The 20,364-nt window shown below is 34.5% G+C and overlaps 1 protein-coding gene across 3 annotated transcripts in view; it reads right to left on the bottom strand.

Moving 5' to 3' along the window:
- Positions 1–20,364, bottom strand: part of GRIK2 (glutamate ionotropic receptor kainate type subunit 2) — a 577,027-nt gene that overhangs the window by 332,869 nt on the left and 223,794 nt on the right. For all 3 annotated transcript variants that reach the window (XM_040983826.1, XM_040983827.1, XM_040983829.1), the window contains exons 4-5: positions 4,363–4,544; positions 390–443 (exon numbers count right to left, since the gene is read on the bottom strand). In XM_040983826.1, the coding sequence (XP_040839760.1) occupies positions 390–443; positions 4,363–4,544 (236 nt within the window). The remainder of the gene's footprint in view (positions 1–389; positions 444–4,362; positions 4,545–20,364) is intronic.

Genomic DNA, 20,364 nt, shown 5'->3' with positions numbered 1-20,364 from the left:
ACAGTTTAGTCAGGAGGAAAACAAGCGCCCAAATGGGGTGTCAGCAGTGGCAAGGCGAGGATTTAACCACTAGGCTACCATGCTGGATCCAGAATTTGTGCTTTACTAAACCATGCTTTTAAAATAAACTAATTTTAAAACCCAGCATATTCTTACAGTTCTTTGAAGAAATATAAAAATATGACATGTACGTTTCTAACTGATTTCTGAAACATTAATCAACATCATCATTTTCACACCAAGAGTCTTTAGTCCTTTCTGATGCTAATTTCTTTAGCATTTTAAAAATGCAACAAGGTGTAACTGAAAAGGTGTCAGTCATATTACCCATACTAAATCAAAGACACATTCAAAAATCATATCAAACTTTGTTTTAATCAATTACTTACCAGTGTGGTAAAGATGTAATGATAGTATTCTGTCATCATTCCCATAGCTAAAGCCTTAAAAATAAAAAAGAAGATCAATAAGCATGCTACTGTTAAAGGTTCACATTTTATAAAATGCATTATGTCCATATGACATATGAGAACAAAATCGCAGAATGAAATGAGGAATCAACATACACTTCTCATGGTACATCAAATTGGACTAAATGAAATCTTTTCCTAGTAATTAAAGATTAGCGGCTACTGAAGAAATTTTACAACTAATAATCTTACAAGAAAAGCTATTAATTCAATGTTTGCAATAGTAAAGCTTAGAGCTTTACAAAGGATAGGAGGCATTAAATCTGACACAAAACTCCAAATTAGCACATCTTAGTTCACTATAGTTGTAGCGTCTTCATTACAAATTCCATAATGAGGAGCACCATTTTGTTTTTGAGAACAATATTGTTGATGAAAAAAACAAAGCAAAGACCAAAGCCAACAGGAGTTTTATTTATTTATTTATTTTTTAGCAATTCAGAGACAATTCCTTAGCAGTGGTGAAAAATATATAATTGATCCATATTTTCAAAAAGTACAGATTATATATATATATTTTTTTTCTTTTTTGCAAATTGTTGTATTTTGTTTCACTCTTTCAAAGTGCTCATCAATTTTAGACTATCAGTGCTAAAAGGAGTCTTGGATTAGAACTTCAAATGATACAAAGTGTTCATGTCATCTTCTCTCCTGAAGTTAGAGACTGTTTCTAAAATATCTACTCAGTAAACAATAATTAGCAATTTAAAAGAGCATCATAGGCATAGGTCACTATTAACAAATTTTATTGAAAAAGTTTGTACATCTACAACATGAATTGTTCAATTCAGAAGAGACGGATACTATTAAAAATGTTTGAATCTATAAAATATATTTTAAAAAGATAGTGGAGGAGAAACTTTGGTTCATGAAAGGTAACATCAAAGAAGTGACTATAAAAGGGAAATTCATACTCCAAATCACCAAATATTTTATGTTGTGCAAAAATAATTATGTAATCTAAGAACACATTGACTGACTTTTGAAAAGTAGTAGTCTATATAAATACCTTTATCTCTTTAAACATTTAGCATTTCTAGACAATGACATCATCTCAAATGCTTTTTTTAAAAAAAATAAAGAAATATACAGCATGTCAACTTTTTCTATATTCACTATACTATGCAGGAGAACTCTGGGAGCTTCTTACACTAAGCAAAGTATAAGGCAATTCTTGGTATTAAATATTTACAAAATTATCTACCTTTTGAAAAGAATTCACCGCTTCTAATGGATTTGTGCAAAAGCTTCCTACTTTAGGGCCACTCAGTATCAGTTGGATATTATTCTTGCCAATGTTTTTTACTTTATTTAATGAATTCAATAGGTTTAGAAATAGAGTCAAAGGTAATTGGCAGGAATGAAAGGTAATTCAGATGCAAAAACATAAATAACACTTATATAATGGCTAACGTGTGTTAAGCATTATTCAAGCACAGCGCATATTTAAGCTTCATTAAAAACCCTAAGAATGATTTTCTATTGTTATGGTAATTTTACCTGTGAGAAAATTAAGATAAAAATTTTAAAAATAGATAAAATTTCCAAACTTATGAGACAGTGATTATACCTGAATCTCTATATCTTACAATTTGGATTGGAATATACTTTCCTCCGTTTTATAAAATGATAGTATTTTATATCTCCAAAGGTCTGGTTCAATTAAGAAGCTATGCATTTAATTATATGAAGTATGTTGGGGCAGTGCCGGGAGTCTTCTCTTTAACAAATCTGATGGAGATGCGATCATCTGTGATTGAGACAAGTAAACCACTAGCACAATCAATTTATCTCAAATAAAAATAGTCAGCCCCAACTCCGTTCACTTTTAACAGTGTTCAGGTAAGAAAATTTCAAATTTACTGTCAATCAATATTTAGTAAAAGCTCAGTTTAAAGAAGTCAAATGAATCAAAGAAATGAGGCAAGCCTGATCAGACCCAACTCTCTTTCTGCTTACTTTTGATATTGATTTTCGGGGAAGCCAAACAAGCTGAAAGCTCATCTGCTTTTGTTCTTCAACGCCTATATCATGTCTTTGGAGTTCCAAGACTTGCTAAGGTTGAAGAAACTCAAAAAAATTTACTTAAATCATAAAATAACTTCATATTGAATACACAGCTGCAGGTGCTAGAAGGAAATTATCTGCTTTTTTGAGTTGAGTTTTATAATAACTAAAATCCATATTTGAGATAAATGCAATCTGGCACTAGGTAAATTTAGAAAGATCATAAAATACAAGTTCTGTTAGTGTGAAAGAAATCTCAGACAAAGCATTCTGTATAATAATGTCATTCTGACTTTACCTTTCATATTTGCTTTCATTTGCAACCTACTAGATTTCTAAACATATGTATTTTTTCTATCACATATATTTAAATTTTATATTCTTATTCTGTAAACAGAGCCAATTACACAAACAAAAAAAAGTATAAAATAATGGGTAAATCTAGTGGAAAGTGAATCCTGTTATTGGGCATTCTCAACTTTCAGTCAGCACAATGAGTTACAGTTTAATCTTTAGAGTAGAGCTAGATGACCACTTATATACTTGTTCAAAGCAGAGAAAAAGCAGATCAAAGCTTGCTCACTGAAACCGAGTGCTACTCACTCCAGGACCAGAGGATTTCCCATCTCTGGGTAACCAAAATGTAATAAAAAAAATCAACAATTAACAAAAAATGGAAACCTGACTTTATAATGTTTAATTTACTGAATTGTTTTGTTCATTACATGAAATTTCAAATCCTAAGACTAGAACAAATAAATAACCTCACATAGTTTACTACCCAAACATAAAATGAGAGCAATTTTCCATATCCAATTAAATATTTTACTGCGTTTAAACCAGTGTTGACATTGGAACACTGGACAACATCTGCTTAATAAACTAACCATGTTATAACAGGCATTTACTGTTAGTAGCTTCAGTTAATGGCATATAATTTGACATCTGCATCTGTGTGACTCTCCAGAAGAGGCAATTTATTACATACATAGAAATCATTCCAGTTGACTAATCCCAAACCAATCTAATGTCAATCTAGTTACATTCAAAAACTAAAGCAACAAAATAAAAAATATTTGTAAACGTTTTGTTATTATGGGATGCTTCAGGCTCTGCTGCATGGTAAGCGAAGGGTCTTGTTTAAAGCATTTAATCTACAATTCTAGCTTTTTCATCTGTAAGATATGAAATAATAATAATTCCTGTTACCTACCATGCTGTTAGATATAACATTGAAGAGGTTTTACTGCGACAAATTCATTTGATTTATTCAGAAATACTGTTTTAAATAGGCAGTGGTTTATCCAGGAATGATTATTTGTAAACATCATTGGATGAGATATAAACCCCTCAGCTACTGCTATCTGACATCACTTTTATTAATCATTCTGAGACCAAGTATCTTTGTCTACAAAGTAGTTAAAGTTCTTATTTTATTGCTTGGGGTGATGATGTACTAAGATTAGATATGTAATGTATCGCACTGGAGACATTAGTTAAATAGTGAATTTATTTTGTCTTCGATTTACTGACTGAATAGTGCCAGTGAGTTGCTTTGTTCATTTCAAACAAATATCATTCTCACTAAACAACAGTCTTATTAACAAAACAATAGTTCAGTCATTTGAAAATACAAACTGCAACCTGTTTGGAAGATTATCAATACTTATGTTACCTTTCATGTTGGACAATTAATTAGAAGTAATTTTCAAATTTTATTTAACAATATTGTATTAAATATACAATATTTAATTTAACAGTCAAGTATGAGCTTGACTGTTGAAGGAGTTGGCATCTTAATTGACTATAATAGTAACATTTTATTTTTAAAAAATATAAAGTGAATTTACAAAAAACCCCAAGAATTTGATTACTTTAAGATTACCTGTTTTAAAATGCCTGCTGCCATTTCATGGCTACAGTCAAAGATTACATGGAACTCCTTGCCTCTTTTCATTTCTTTAAGCAAGGGTTTTGCATCTTTTGTATCAGCAGGTAATTGACGAATTTTAAGCCGAAGATTGTACCTTGATGGAGCTTTGATGAGCTCTTGCAAACGTATGAGACCTTTAATTTAAAGAGAAAAAGAGAACATCAGAGATAACAGATCTCAAAACTCCCGATCATAGTACCCAAATTAATCACCACATAGAAATGCATTTGTGGTACTAGCATTGAAATTATTATTTCAACAGAACCTCAGGCTTTTTGTAAAATTCTAAAAAAAATTACTTAAGATTATTAAATAGTTTTCAAGTGATGATTACAAAATTAATATATAAAAAGATGTAGCAGAAAATATATACTCTCATGCACCAATTATGAAACTAGTGTATTATTTTTTTATTGACTTAAAATGATTCTTATTTAACACTTTCAATGCAATTATACCTGCATAAACACTTTTCTTATATTACATATTTTACGTTTATTGTTTAGTTTCAAAATCTTAGAATCCTTAAGAGACAGTAATTACACTTCTAGTTTGTATTTAACAACTATGTCATGAACATAATCCATGTAGCTACTTCCTGTTATTAAAACTCTGATTATATGTTTTATTTCATTTCTAACTGGTGAATAACCTGTAAAAGTAATGTGGTGATTATGTGAGAGTGAAATAATTTTCCTAAATAAATAAGTTCTAAACAGCCTGAACAATAATTAATTAAGAAAGAAAATAGGCATTTTTTTTGTGGTGGGTTCTAACATCATCTCCAGAAGTAAATATAATTGAAATAGGCATTTCAAGTAAGCATTTTTCTAAAGAAGTAACTCTAGGGTCCAGCACAATAGCTCAGTGGCTAAATCCTTGCTTTGCATGCACCAGGACTGTCTCATTAAATTTGCTTCGTTGTAAAGTTATTTTGGAATGTCGGCTTTTAAAATCCTACTGTCAGACAGGGTAAAATTATTATCCCATTTCCTCTTAAAAATTAAATATTTATTAACAGCTGTAAAATACTAAATAATTAATTAATACTTCCTGTATCCACTACATGCTAGAAATCACTCTAGGGAATCAATATGTGTTACATAAGAGCAACTATTAACACTGAACCATAGAACGCTTACTTACAACACCTGTTTTATCACAGTAGAGTTTAATATGGTGCTATGACATTATCAAAAAACATATAGAAAGTAATATATTTCTTTGAACATGGTAGCAATCTGCTAATAAATCAGAGTACATTAAAAGGTAATAGTATTGCTTAAATACTTTTTGTAAATAAATCAAAGTATTCTTACAGAAAGGCTGTGTTTCTAAACTTTAGGCATAACAGTAATCTCTGAAGCTAGACACAATCTAAACAACTGATTCCTATTTTTTAGAGAAACATTCTCATTCACAAATATTTTTAAGAACCTTCTTAGGTGAGTTCCTTGGACATGAAGGAATAGTCACTTTCCAAAGATGTTCAGGTTTTAGATGAATGTGAGTCGAAAGCCCTCTTTTTGAATGACTTTGGCATAATATTCCTATAAGATAGCAATTGTTTTACATTAACTAGTAATAAAAAAACCAACAAAACATGAATTCAAAGAAAGATTCCTAATTTTTCCACAGAGAAAAGTGAGTCTAAAAACAATAAAAACAACTGATTATAGAAAAAAGATAAAAAGATAACTCATTGATGAATATATATGTATATTTTTTAAAAGATACTTTACTCAAACATATACTAAATTCTTACTGTAGTTCACATATTATTCTAGAGCCTGGAGATAAGGCGGAAGACAGGCAAATTTCTTGTCCATAAACACTAATCTATATAGAAAAAATGAAGGTCATAAAACAACAAATTACAATGAAAAGTGATAGGAGGGTTCAAGGAAATTATCCGGAAGGCGATGAATCTAAGTTAACATTAGAATAAAAAGAGAAAGAATGTAAACAACGAGTAAGAGATGAAATAGGTTTCATTTACACGCAAGGAGGTGAGACAGCATGGACAAAACACCCTAAGGAGGGAAAAGGAGTGTTGACAAGTTCAGTTGGTGAAGTGGGCATCAGACTGCTGAAGAACTCTCCTAAATTACTATAAAGTGCTGAGACCTTATCTTCAGAGTGGTGGCAAGTGCCCACTTAGTGTGTGTCAAAAGAATCATTCAAATCATGGAGGACAGATCAGAAGAGCTAAAACAAGGGAAACAAAGTATTAGGAGGTGGTTGTAATAATACAGGGGGCTATAATAAGGTAGGGAAGGTAACACAGTTTTCAGGGCAAGAGCAGAACGAAAAGAAGTGCACAGAGCAGAGAAGTATTTGTGAGAACGAATTAAGAGTACTTGATGAAGAAGAGAGCTTAGTAAGGAAAGTTTTTCAGATTTCTTGTTTCAGCACCTGAACAGAAAGGGTGCATTCACTGGCGCTAAATCATGAGAGGATTTATGTCAATTGAGTAAACACCCATTTTTCAAATATCTTAAATGGCTCATTTATTTTGTGAACCATGCCAAGTGCTGCTAATAGGAAAATAGTTATCAGTGAATACTTCTTTAAAGGTGTTATACTGAGTGTAACAACATAGCTGAGTTTGAAATCATGGTTAAATCTGGCAAGTGCAATTTCAACAAATGGGGTGTTAGTGGGCCTTCAGCAGAAGGCAGTAAAAAGACACTTCCTCAAAATCATCTTCATGTGCTTCTGCAACATAGCTTAGCATGCAATCTTATCCTATCTACCTAGCTCATTCCTAATTCATCATCAAATATACAGGATATCTTAGATTGCACTAAATACATGGATTAAATGATAGTTTACATTTAGTGCCTATTAAATGCACAGTGGCACTCTACACGCTGGCGTCCTTTCAGGAGGAATCTGAAGTTCAAGTATTTTCAAAATAATACTAAAAGATCATTTGGCCTTTTACATTCATTGTTTCATACCCATAACACAGAGTTTTCCAGAGGAGACTAGATGTATGATGTCACAATAAAGAAGGAAAAAAAAAACTCATGAAATTGCAGCTGTCACTTATTAAACTAAATATTAAAGAGAGTTATAGAAATGTCAACTAATGTTACTCTACACGGAGTTTGATTTCCTGGCCAAAAAAAAAAAAAGTCTTATATGTTACTTTGTGTAAGGAATTACATTTTTTGTCTTTGATTTCTTCTTCTCTATAGTAGTACAAAATTGTTTATTAACATATCAAAAAGGAACTTATTAATGAGTGGTGGCTTGTCATTGTTGTAGCACTGATTAACATGGATTCGACAGTCATATTTGTCTTCGCATAGTATTAAATCCTTTCTTGTAAGATGTTCTGATATTTATTTAGATAGAAAACATCAAAACTTCAAAGACCATTTTAAAAGATCACCTGAGTACCAAAAGAACAGAAATTACAAATTAGCTCAACAGTTTTAAATTGAAAACAAAAATAAATTGACTCAAAAAAATATAAACCTTTTAGGGGGTAATGTCCACAACCACTATTTTCACAATTTATCCTAATTATAAATACTGCCAAATATTTCAGATCTGTTAAGAGTAGATGTGGATAGTCCACTGAACTATCAAATACAACAAATGTTTACTAACTCTATTCATATATATGCAACCCTTCTAGCATTAATGGAACAGATTTCACTTTGTCAGTTGCTCTAGAAAATGATTTTGAAAACTGAAAAACTAAATAAATAGGTCCCGGCACCGTAGCCTAGCGGCTAAAGTCCTCGCCTTGAACACACCAGGATCCCATATGGGCACCGGTTCTAATCCGGGCAGCTCCCTGCTTGTGGCCTGGGAAAGCAGTTGAGAATGGCCCAAAGCTTTGGGACCCTGCACCCGTGTGGGAGACCCAGAAGAGGTTCCTGGATCCCGGGTTCGGATCGGCACATTACCGGCCATTGCAGTCACTAGGGGAGTGAATCACTGGACAGAAGATCTTCCTCTCTGTCTCTCCTCCTCTCTGTATATCTGACTTTGTAAAATTCAAGCCTTTGTTTCATGGATAAATACAAAAATAGAATACTAGTATTCATTCAGTCTTGAACTGCGTAAGATACAGTTTGAATCTGGCATTTTTCATTCTAAAGTAATCTCCGTAATGTTTTTTCAGATTAAATTTTTTTTAACAAAAATGTTTTAGAATTTCAATCAGAGGAGAGGAAAGAAATCTAGAGCTGTGGGAATACTGAAAGTAAGATCAGAATTTTTATATTTTTGTTTATCACCTCCTGCCTTCAGGGACTCCTTCGCTTCCAAGCTTCCCTTGCTTTGTTATGTGATGCAGTTTCTTATTTTTCTGTATTTCCTTTTTGATTCTTTCACTTCCACATTCCCTGACACTTCAACCAAAAAATTCCTATTCCTGTCTGGATTTTTGAAAGTTTTTAAAAAGTTGACAGCAAATAAATTTAGAAGATTAATTATGACGCATATGATTTTTGAAATACATATATAGCTTTCTTGATAATACACATTTTTGCACAAAAATTTTATGACACCTTATATTACTTAGGACCTTCAGATTATGAGACTGACGCGCTGCCTACTGCGCTAAGGAGGCAGATTCCTTATATTACTTAGAACACCTTAAAATAATACTGGAGATTTGGCAAAAATAGACTTTCAAGGTATTTAAACAATGGTTACCTAACCAACTATTTTATGTGTGATGTATAATGACACTCAGTAATTTACTTTACTCATCTGGCATTTTTACGAAAAGGAAAATAGACACATAAATAGCAACACTGTATTTAATTACCCTCTACATGTCACACTGTGGATGTCTAGCCATCTTTCCACCATCCCCAACACTAATCTTTTAGAACTTACCATGTTTCAAAAACACTAATTTGAGAAAAGATTAGCTAAGTAAAAGCTATCATACATGAAATTATTGTGCATGCTTTTTAAAATAATACAGGGTTTTTCATTTTCAAGGTAAAAATAAACCTCTCAAGCTAATTGAGATGGTTTACATGTAGTCATGTCCTCTAGTCATTTGGTCAAAATAGAGAAATAAAAGGACTCATCTCTGAGGTAACACAAAAGTCCAAATTCTATTTTGTTGGAAATGTGATTAATACAAATAATTTGCAAACAGCAGCTTTCAGAAATACTGTTTACTTGAGCAATGTTGGCAGCCAGTTAAGTTATTTAATGACATAGTAAAATTATAACTCTTTAAAACAGCCTTTTAATTAAAATGTCCCCTTTTCCCTAATGTAATTAGTTTATGTAATGATAATAAAAAAGAAACAATTTGCACAGATGGATTCCTAAAAATCTTGTAACAAAGAAGAGCACTACATTGCAATTATCCCCCTATTTTGGTAGATGAGTAACATTCTATTACCTCTAATTCCTTCACTGAGGGTACATTATCGTTTTCTCCAGAAAAAAAAATCTTTTTTTTTTGACTTCCATATATTTAAGCTGAAATCCAGGTTTGTCTTTATCTTACAGGTACAGAGGTCTAAGCTGCTCTTTTCAGAAGGTGCCATCAATTTGGCTCTTAAGGAGAATCCAGAAGGAATCATTTATGCACACTCCAGCTGGCATTCTCCACTACAAGGATCAATCACATTACCTCTCCAGCAGGCCTAGTTTGCCCTAGCCCCAGGAGGGGAGTCCCAGGTTCCCTGCCATACCCAGATATCAATTTCAGTAGTCATACAAACTAGAGCTTTGCCACCTGGCTTAATCATCAGACCTATTTATCATTTTAGTTAATGTGATCTTTGTGCAAGCTCAGACTCCCACTGAAAAGCACTGTATTATAAGCCATGCAAAACTGACTAGTCTGCGTTCCAATGTTTCATCATCACTGCCCCCATGTTTTAGTTGAGAAATGAGAATTCACTGAAGAGTTGAAACTATGGTATTTCAAGGAATTGTATTTATCAGAATGTCTTACTTAGGTCATAGACATGCTTAAAGTAAATCATGTTTAAAGTATTGTGCATGTGAATTATAGATTTTTCAAAGCATGGTAATGCAATAAAAATAAGGAAAGAAATTTAAAAATGGTTTTTGAGGGAAATGCTACATAGACACTGAAAAATATGAGGGCTCCAAATTTTTATCAGTCACTCATTTCTTGTAACTTAGGTGAGTTTGTTCAATAAAAAGAAAATAGAAAATAAATTGTATGTTTTAAAAATAAGGGAGATGAAGAAAAATAAAAGGGAACTTTCAAAGTGGTTTTTATCCTTCTCAGAAGAATGGAAGAAAGCAACACAAATTAAAATCAAAGGGCTAGACTCCTTGAAAAATTCTCAAATCCTAACTCTAATCTTATAGAAAAAATTTCCTCTCGCTTTTAAGTTTTATTAATTTTTAAAATGTGCTACAACTAAATTCAGCACTTGACATTTGTAAAAGCATTTTATCTTGCTATATTGGAAATTATACCACTTTGATGCTTTAGCAAATCCTTTCAGGCTTATTTCCAAAATATACTTAGTAGGTAACCAACTTTTACCTGCTAACACAATGGAAAAAACTGTCATGGTCTCTCAAAATTTGTGGATACAGAAACCTCCTAAGTAGCCCCTTATATATTTGTACAACCAGCAGCTGTTCATTTCTGTGCAATTCATTTCATACTTCTGGTGAGTGTCATGCTCTAGAAATTCTTAAAACAGGCCAAGTTAGATGAAGAAATCAGGAAGACACAAAAGAGGGTCTGACTCATGACTGGATACCAGGGGAAAAGTTACAAAGAGCAGTGCACAAGTAGCTGCTTTTTTTTTCTTTTCATTTGAAAGGGATTTATTTCTGGTGCACACACATTTCTTCATTGTAAAAACACATACGATACATCATTTATAAGAAATGAGGTTATATTCAAAATAATAGACAAAAGAAACAAGTTTCTTTGAAGTTATTCTAAAACATGAATTACTGTTGAGAAGACCATTATTTTGTTCACTTGGCAGAAACATGAGTCTTAATATCTGACTCAATGGAAAATGAATCGCAAAAACACATTTGGGACATTGACTCCTGAATCTCTAGGCCTCTAGGGAGTCATTGTGCCTTCTGACAACCAATGCAACCACAGAAAGTTTTATGGAAAACAATTTATTATGGAAAAAATGTTTTATGGAAAACAGAAAACAAAAGTGTCCCACTGGGTCGAGTTTCGATGTTCAGGATAAAGGAAGTAACAGGCACAATGGGAGTAAAGCAAACAGAAAGTGCCTGAATTTCTGTGTTCTTGAGAGTGACTCTAATATAGAAGGTGAGTTCATACCACCCTTTTGGGCAGGAGTTGGGGAAGGAAGGTATCCACCTGGTCACAGAAATAATGTTATACGTATCTGTGAATCCAATGGAGAAATGCTTAAGAAAGTATAACCAGCCTGACTACTACCTATAAAAGTCAATGCCAAAATATGCTTTCCTGTTTCTTCTTTCACTGATATGCAAAAAAATGCAAATACAGTATCATAAAAAAAACAAATACTGCTTTTGACAATTGCACCATTTTGGAAAATGAAACAATACTTTTGATATGTTGCGACGAAAACTCTGACCATTAAAACTTTTGGGTTGGTCCAGTGTTGTGGCTCAACAGACTAATATGATACCTACAAGCTCTAGCATCCCATATGGGTCCTGGTTTCTATCATGGGTGTTCCACTTCTAATTCACCTCCCTATTTATGGTCTAGGAAAACAGAAGGAGATACCTCAGCTCCTTGAGCTCCTATATTCATGTGGGAGACGTGGAAGAAACTCCTGGCTCCTGGCTTTGGATCAGCCCAACTTGTGTGATGTGTGGCGTCTAGAGTGAATTAAAGATCCCTCTGAATTAAAGATCCCGGTGAATTAAAGATCCCTCTGTCTTTACTGCTCTCTGTAAATCTTTCAAATAAAAATAAATAAATCTTTAAAACACACATACACATACACATAAACCTCTGGGTCTAAGTTCAATGTGTGCTATCATCAATTTTCTCTTAAAAATGTTTCAGTTTCTGAAAAGCTTGTAAAATTAAAGTTGCATTTTAAGTTCTGATTTCTATTCACATTTTCTTGCATCCCAATCATGACAGAGACACAGTATTACTTACTGATTTCAGAGCTGTGCTTACTGTGGGCACAGTCATATTAAATGGCTTTGTTGAAGGCTGATCCAGCAATATACCCATCCTATGATTTAATTTTTCTTTATCGTGTCCATATAGGTCATGCACACAGGAGACAGAATATCAAGAGACAGAGTAAGTAAAAAGTTTGACAGCTTGTTGAAACGGCAGTTGCATTTGTCAAGGCTCCCTTAGTAATACACGCATGCTCAGTCCATATTACACTTCACCAAAAAGCAACTCCCTCTCTCCCCAAATGAAAATAAACTCCAGCAAGTATTGAAGCCAGGAATTCTTTCTTTGTTGCTTGGTTCTCATTTAATCTGTTGCCTAAATTATTTATTCACCCTTTTCCACTTCATGGCACATATGATTAGAAAAAGATCATACTTGTTAAAAGTTCTGTCAACATTCTAGGAAGTACTTGAAGTACTTCGTCTGGTCCAGATGGAAGTAATTTCGTGGCAGTAGAGTCGTTGAGGATGGATGCCTACCCCTATGGAGGCAGTTGGCAGTGGGAGGAGAAAGTGAGCCTCACTTGAACCATGTAGGATAAGAAGATTCTGGCTAGAAACACATAAACAAACACATAAACAAACACAACTCACGCATTACAGCAATGTTTCACAGATAACTGCACTTTGGCTTGTGATGACAATTCCAAAATATTTTGACGAAGAGTTGCTTATAGTGAAAGTCACTATGATTTTTTTCATATCAGAGTGAAAGGAACCTATTTAAGTGCTTAATTTTAGACCAGTATAACAAGTATAAACTATCAACTCTTACGCAGACCAGTTCTGTTCCCTCCTCTCCTTAATTCTGAACACAATGCATCTGGTATCAATGTCCCTAATTCATTCTCTGTGGGACCAACATACCTCATCGTTCAATTCTGATGGCTACACTGCAAGCTCCTTTGTCAACCTGCTCACATGTGCACCTGTTCTGACATTCACCCTGCCCTCTCAGCTTGTGATAACCCAACTTCAGCTCTCCAGACAGAGGCTGATTAGGTACCCTGCCGTCTGTTAATCCCCACTTGTGTCCAGATCAGCGCGATTATGAAGCAGCAAGCAATCCCTCACAGCTCTCATTTTGGCTGTGTCCCAGCATGACACTACCATTGGTTTTTACCTGCCACAAAATATTTCAAATATGGTTTAAAGTTGGCACTGATGATACGGCATAAAAAGCTGTATGTGACTGGACCTTGAGAAATAATAATGATCAGAACCTCCAAGTGCTGATGAGAATGCAATGTAGAATGTGATTCTTCAGGAAGTGAAATACTATTTTATCTTTTAATCCAGAATAAAAAACATTAACACCAAAGATTTCAGTAATTTTATTCACTGAAAATGCAACACATCTTATGACTGGTTAATAGGTGTTAATCTGTCAAGAATATGATAACATATGCTGTGTAATTTGAATAGGGAAATGTAGAAGTGAAACACAAAATGTAAAGAGAAGATTTATTCCACTGTGAGAATACAGGAGAGTATGCAGTTAGACAGATTTTCTCCAGTGAATTAGATAAAATAATGCAGGCATCATCAAGCAATAATGAAAGTAGAAGGAAGATAGAACGCCTAAGATTTGGCATCGGAGTGAAGATGGGTGAATTTCATAAGGAAGAGGAAACAGCTTGTATAAAAATCCTTGACATGAGGGTATGATACATTACAAAATCTTGTGAGTTATTCAGTTGACATTGACAGAGAATCAAGCATAAGCAGTTAACACAGTAGAAGGTGAAGATGGAAGAATAGCAGTACGTAAAAACACTCATCTATTAGATTACGCTTTCTGTATCAAAGAACTTTATACTGGCAGGTAGTTTTGCAAGAGTTCAAATTGACTTAAGCAGAAGGAGAATTTTTTTAGAAAAATTCAGGTACTTTCAGGAGACCCTGCTGTGTGAGTTTAATAAGTCCTAAGAAGAAGCCAGTGTGGTGATACAGCATGTTAAGCCACCTCCTGTAATGTCAGCATTCCATCCAAGTACTAGTTCTCCCATTCAATTCTCTGCTAAAGGCTTAGGAAAACAGTGCAAATGGTACAGTGCTTGGGTCACTGCTACCCAAATGGGAGACCTACAAGAAGCTCTACCTGGGGAGTGAACCAGCAGATTGAAAATCTATCTCTCTCAGATAAAAAAGTAAGTCTTAAAAAATGATACAGATTGGATTTATAGAATTAAATGAAAAGAATATATTTATTTTTAAAAGGGAACCAGAGACAAAGAAGAAGAAAGCGAAATCAAAACTGTTGAATTTACCTGGACAATAAAGATGCTGGACTCTACGCTTGGTATACTCTTGCAATGAAAGAATCTTGACTGAATTTGAAATGTAATACAGCAACAAGGTGGAGGAATCCACCATGGGAGGAGGGTATGGGGAGGAATTAGGGGATCCCCAGAGCCTATGAAACTGTGTCACATAATGCAATGTAATTAATAAAAAATACATATACATAAAAAACAATAAAGCTAAATTAAAAATAATCATCTTGCATTCCTTTTGTGTGTCTCTGCTTTACTCTTTCATTTCTGACTAGACTAGATTTGTCTGGTTTGTCATTTACACATAAAACCATCATCTTCCTTCAACTTCTGAGTTTACTTCTTGCAGTTCAGCAGCTGGCAGAAACCAAATAATCTCTCTTCACCCAGTCATATTCCTGGAAAATAATTTAATTTGTCCAGCTGCATTAATCTTTGCTCTAATTATGTACAGCCAAGGACACAGATCTGCCTTATCAACAGTATGTGGAGGCATCATCTCTGTGAGGAAATTAGAATAGTCTATAACTTAGTGGTTCAAGAATAGTTGTTCATAGTATATATTCCCCATGAAGTTTTTCAAGATCCCTCATCTGCATGAATTTAAATTTTTGCATCAAAATAAACTTATCTTTCAATTTAAAATATCTACCAAAATATTGAAGAATCAATGAATGAATGAAGTACAATGACACAAACACACTTTGCTGTTGAAAAATTGTTTTAATGGCTTTTTAATCGGAAAGGCAGATACAGACAGAAGGAGATACAAAGTGAAAGATCTTCCATCTACCAGTTCACTCCCCAAATGGACACAACAGCCTGTGCTAAACTGACCCAAAGCCAGGAACCAGAAGATTCTTCTGGGTCTCCACACGGGAGCAGGGTCCCAAGGCTTTGGGCCATCTTCTACTGCTTTCTCAGGCCACAAACAGGAAGCTGGATGGAAAGTAGAGCAGCTAGGATATGAACTGGTGCCCATATGAGATCCCAGAGGATGCAAAGAGAGGATTTAGCCACTAGGCTATCATGCCAGGACCTTGGCAGTATTTCTAAAAATGGATTCTGCGGGAATCCCTGCTAGTCAGCAGCAAATTAAAACAGCAACCATGCCTGTGTGGATTTGTGGGTGTTTCAACACACAATCAAATATGTTCAGGCTGTGATCTGGAAGGTGTGTAATATTGCCCATTATGAGCACCACGCTCATGATGGAGCTACTCAAGTTCTCTAAGGACAAATACTTCGTCAATTTTATCAACAGACAGTTGAGGACACACCCCTGCCAAGAAGCAGAAGAAGCTGAGTAGCATTCAGGTAATCATGAATAAAGCCTTATTTTGTGCCTTATTTTAGTGAATCACAGGGGGCTGCAGGATATATATATATTGCATATATATGCATTCTGTATTATTTATTTTAAGATAAACATAATTTCATTAAAATAAATTTCTTTTAAGATTTATTTTTATTATTTTTTTATTGGAAAGGCGGATATACAGAGAGGAGAGACAGAGAGGAAGATCTTCCGTCCGATGATTCACTCCCCAAGTGAGCGCAACGGCCAATACTATGCCAATCCGAAGCCAGGAGCCTCTTCTGGGTCTCCCAAGCGGGTGCAGGGACCCAAAGCCTTGGGCCGTCCTCGACTGCTTTCCCGGGCCACAGGCAGGGAGCTGGAAGGGAAGTGGGGCTGCCTGGGATTAGAACTGGCGCCCATATGGGATCCCGGGCGTGCAAGGCGAGGACCTTAACCACTGCGCCACCGCGCCAGGCCCAAAATAAATGTTTAGCTATATTTCTAAGGCAATGTGTGTTGAATTTTTTGAGTCCTGACTTTAACTAGGAAGATCTTTCTTTGGGTTGCTCTGAAACATATGCTACATTGCTACTTTAATGTATTCACATTAATCAAGTGCACAAGACTGACATAATATTGAAACTACAATCTATTAATTTATAATGAGATATTAACTGTCATATAGGCATTGCAACACTTGCATGACGGTTGCATTTTAAAACCTGCACAAGAAATGAAACTGTAATCTGAAGGATTTTTAATGTTAGTTCAGAGAACAAAAAGGATTGTCTATATAAAAATGAAAATCATAGAAAACATTAATCAATGACTGATTATCCACTAGAGCTCTGAAAAGGTAACATTGTTACATTGTTACAATTTTCACATGAAGTGAAGACATTGGTACCTGGAGTACAAATTTGTTTCATGGCTGTAAAGTAACAGAGCCAGGTTTCAGCTTTTACAATCTTTCTCTATAATCAGATTATACAATTTGCATTAGTAATGTAATATGGCTGATCCTATGGTTGATGCAAAGGTGAAAATTTAGGGCCGGGGGGAAGTCTAATGGCTAAAGTCCTCACCTTACACATGCCACAATCTCATATGGGTGTCAGCTCATATCCCGGCTGCTCCATTTCCTTCCAGCTTCCTGCCTGTGGCATGAGAAAGCAGTAGAAGATGGCCCAAAGCCTTGGGACCGTGCACCCATGTGGGAGACACAGAAGAAACTCCTGGAGCCTAGCTTCAGATTGGCTCAGCTCCACCTGTTGTGTTGTTAGAAAGTGAATTGGTAGATGGAAGATCTTTGCCTTTCCTTCTCTCTGTAGATCTGACTTTCAAATAAAGGTAAAATAAATCTTAAAAAAAAGGATGCAAATTTATTTCTGAGTAACAATTCTTGAACAAATGTCATCATTGCTTCACTTTCAAATCTGCTTTTTCATTTCAGCTTTTTTCCCTTAAAAATATTTCGAATAAGGCAGAAAATTTCAAGCAATTCAATGCATATGCACAGATTTAATATTTATAATTATACCCTATTCATATAATCTATAAATATTAGACATGTTCATATATATACTAAATTATTGAAAACAGAAGTAAACATACAAATGTGACATAGCAAGAAATTAGTGAGGCAACATAACATGAAGAAAGAAAAGTAAGTTCGATGTGAGCGCTAAAATTTAGAGGAAAGAACATTTATACATATCTGTATACCAAATAACTTGGTATCCAAAATTTTTTTCATCATCTGTATGATCTATCCATCATCTGTGTAATGCATATATTTTCGTGTGTGAATATACTAAATGTTACAATGAGAAAATATATACGGTATTTGGCTTTGTGTATCTGGCCCATTTCATTTAGCAAATATAGCCATTCCTCAATTTAAAAAAAAAGAAAGAAAAAAAAGAAGAGAAAAGAAACAAATCTACCACATGATTCAGTTATCCTACTTCTGAGAATATAACCAAAGGAAATGAAGTTACTATAGGAAAGAGATATCTGCACTCCAAGATTTATCACAGCACTATTTGTGATCGTAAAGATACAAATCAATATAGAATTCTATGAATGGGCAAATGGATACATAGTGATTTACATTTTATTTATACACATGTGATATGTATGCACAGAATGAATACTTTTTCGGTCATAAAAAATGAAATTCTGACATTTACAACAAAATGGGTAGGATAGGCCTGTTTTATGAAATTTGAATTTCTGAATTGCTATCTTTTTGAGGAACACATTCTTTTTCAGTTCTTTGCTTACACTGATGCAACACACAGCTTTCTACACCATGAGGAGTCCATGTCCTTTAAGATAACTTTGCAAAATAAGAAAAGACAACTCTGCAAATTTCATTATCATTCATTATTCATTGATTTCATTGTTTTCACTTTTGGAGAACTATTTCATTTCCAAATCTCTCCAAAGTACTCTTGTCCTCTCAATGACAATGGCAACTCCATTGAATTTCTCACCCACAAGTTTGGGAAGTATGACTGTTCTCCTGCCTTAAGCAAACTTTCATTTTATTCAAAATACCTATTCTAAGATATTTTTAGAACTTTAATTCCTTTAAATTTTCTTTCATTTTCATAGTCTTTAATTTTTTTTTCTTTTCACTTTCCAACAGTGAATCATCAAATGTATTTCTCTTTACACTCTTGTCTCTGGTCTATAAATCGACTTATTTAATTTCTAAATTTTGTTAAGAGGGAGTGGTCCATCCATCCTAAACCAGTCTGAAACAACATGACGCTGCAGAGTCTCTCTCATAATTGATGGCAAGTAGTGTCTTTTCATTCCATGAAGAATGATTATACATTCGAATCAGTAAGCATCCCATTCCATTGTCCATTTTGGTATTTATACATAACTCATTATACTCATCCCTTATCAACATGATAGGAGCTCTACTCTAAAGTGTTATTTTAGAAAATTATTCAATTTTTTAACTGACCGGAACTTTACTCTGTTAGCTCTACCTTCAGACCAGAGAAGGTCTCCCCAAGAGGCCACTGAACTTATCTGGACAATAAGATGCTGGACTTTATGCTAGGTATATGCTTGCAATGAAGGAATCTCAACTGAACTTGAACTGAGGTTATGCAACAAGGTGGAGGAATCCACTATATGGGGGAGGGAGGTGGGAGGGCTGGGGGGAATCCCCAGTGCCTATAAAACTGTATCACATAATACAATGTTAATAACAATAAAAAAAGAAATTATTCAATTTGAATATATTGCAGTTGTTACTTTATTGTAGGTAGGTGGAACTGATTATAAATTAAAACTCTGGCTTGGTACTCCTGAGTCAGGCAGCATGTTTTCATCAAATCAAACTGTTCATTAAATCGATCATAGAACCATCCAAAATACAAAGAACAAAATATGAGAAACATACAATAAGCCAAGGGACTTCACTTTTACGAAAAATAAAGCATAACTTGAGCAAGAGAACAGTCATAGTTCCCATCTAATGAGTCTTTCTTTCTCTCTCTCCTTCTTTCTTTCTTTCAAAAAATTTTTTAAGAAAAATTTTTATTGGAAAGGCAGACCTCCAGAGAGAAGGGTAGTGGTTCACTCCACAACTGGCCACATCGGCCAGAACTGAGCAGATCTGAAGCCAAGAGCCATGAGCTTCCTCTGGGTCTCCCACGTGGGTGCAGGGAACAAACGTTTCGGGCTTTTCTCAACTGCTTTCCCAGGCTACAAGCTGGGAGTTGGATGGGAAGTGGGGCATTTAGGACTTGAACCAGTGCCCATATGAGATCCTGTCCCAAGGAAGGCAACGACTTTAGTCAGTAGAATATTGCACCAGGCCCAAGTCTACTGTTTCTAATTGCTTCAATCATAACAGGCACATTTATAGAGCTGGTTGGCCTGAGTCTTTTGAGCCAGTAGCTTTGCATCTATGATATAGCTGGTGATGGTCTTTTCTTAGCTGTGCAGTATGTGCTGCACCACATGCTTCTCCAGCAGCTTTGTCATGATGCCTTTTCCTTTCACTGCATTATATTCTTCAAAGGGATATGACATCCCAGGATATTTTTACCTCCTTGTATTCTCTATGAATCCATCCCTGGTAAGTCACTTCCAAGACCTTAGCAATGCTTCCCTCTAAACATTAAAAAAGGTAGTGTTGCTTCTGAACCAAGGCCTTCTGTGACTTTTCCAATCAGTTGCATTTAGGATTTGTGTGAGGGAAGGCTGTTTTTT

Source organism: Ochotona curzoniae, unplaced genomic scaffold, assembly GCF_017591425.1.
Source record: "Ochotona curzoniae isolate NIBS_2020 unplaced genomic scaffold, NIBS_Ocur_1.0 contig_3819, whole genome shotgun sequence".
Lineage (NCBI taxonomy): Eukaryota > Metazoa > Chordata > Mammalia > Lagomorpha > Ochotonidae > Ochotona > Ochotona curzoniae.
This window is presented reverse-complemented; position numbering and strand designations above follow the sequence as displayed.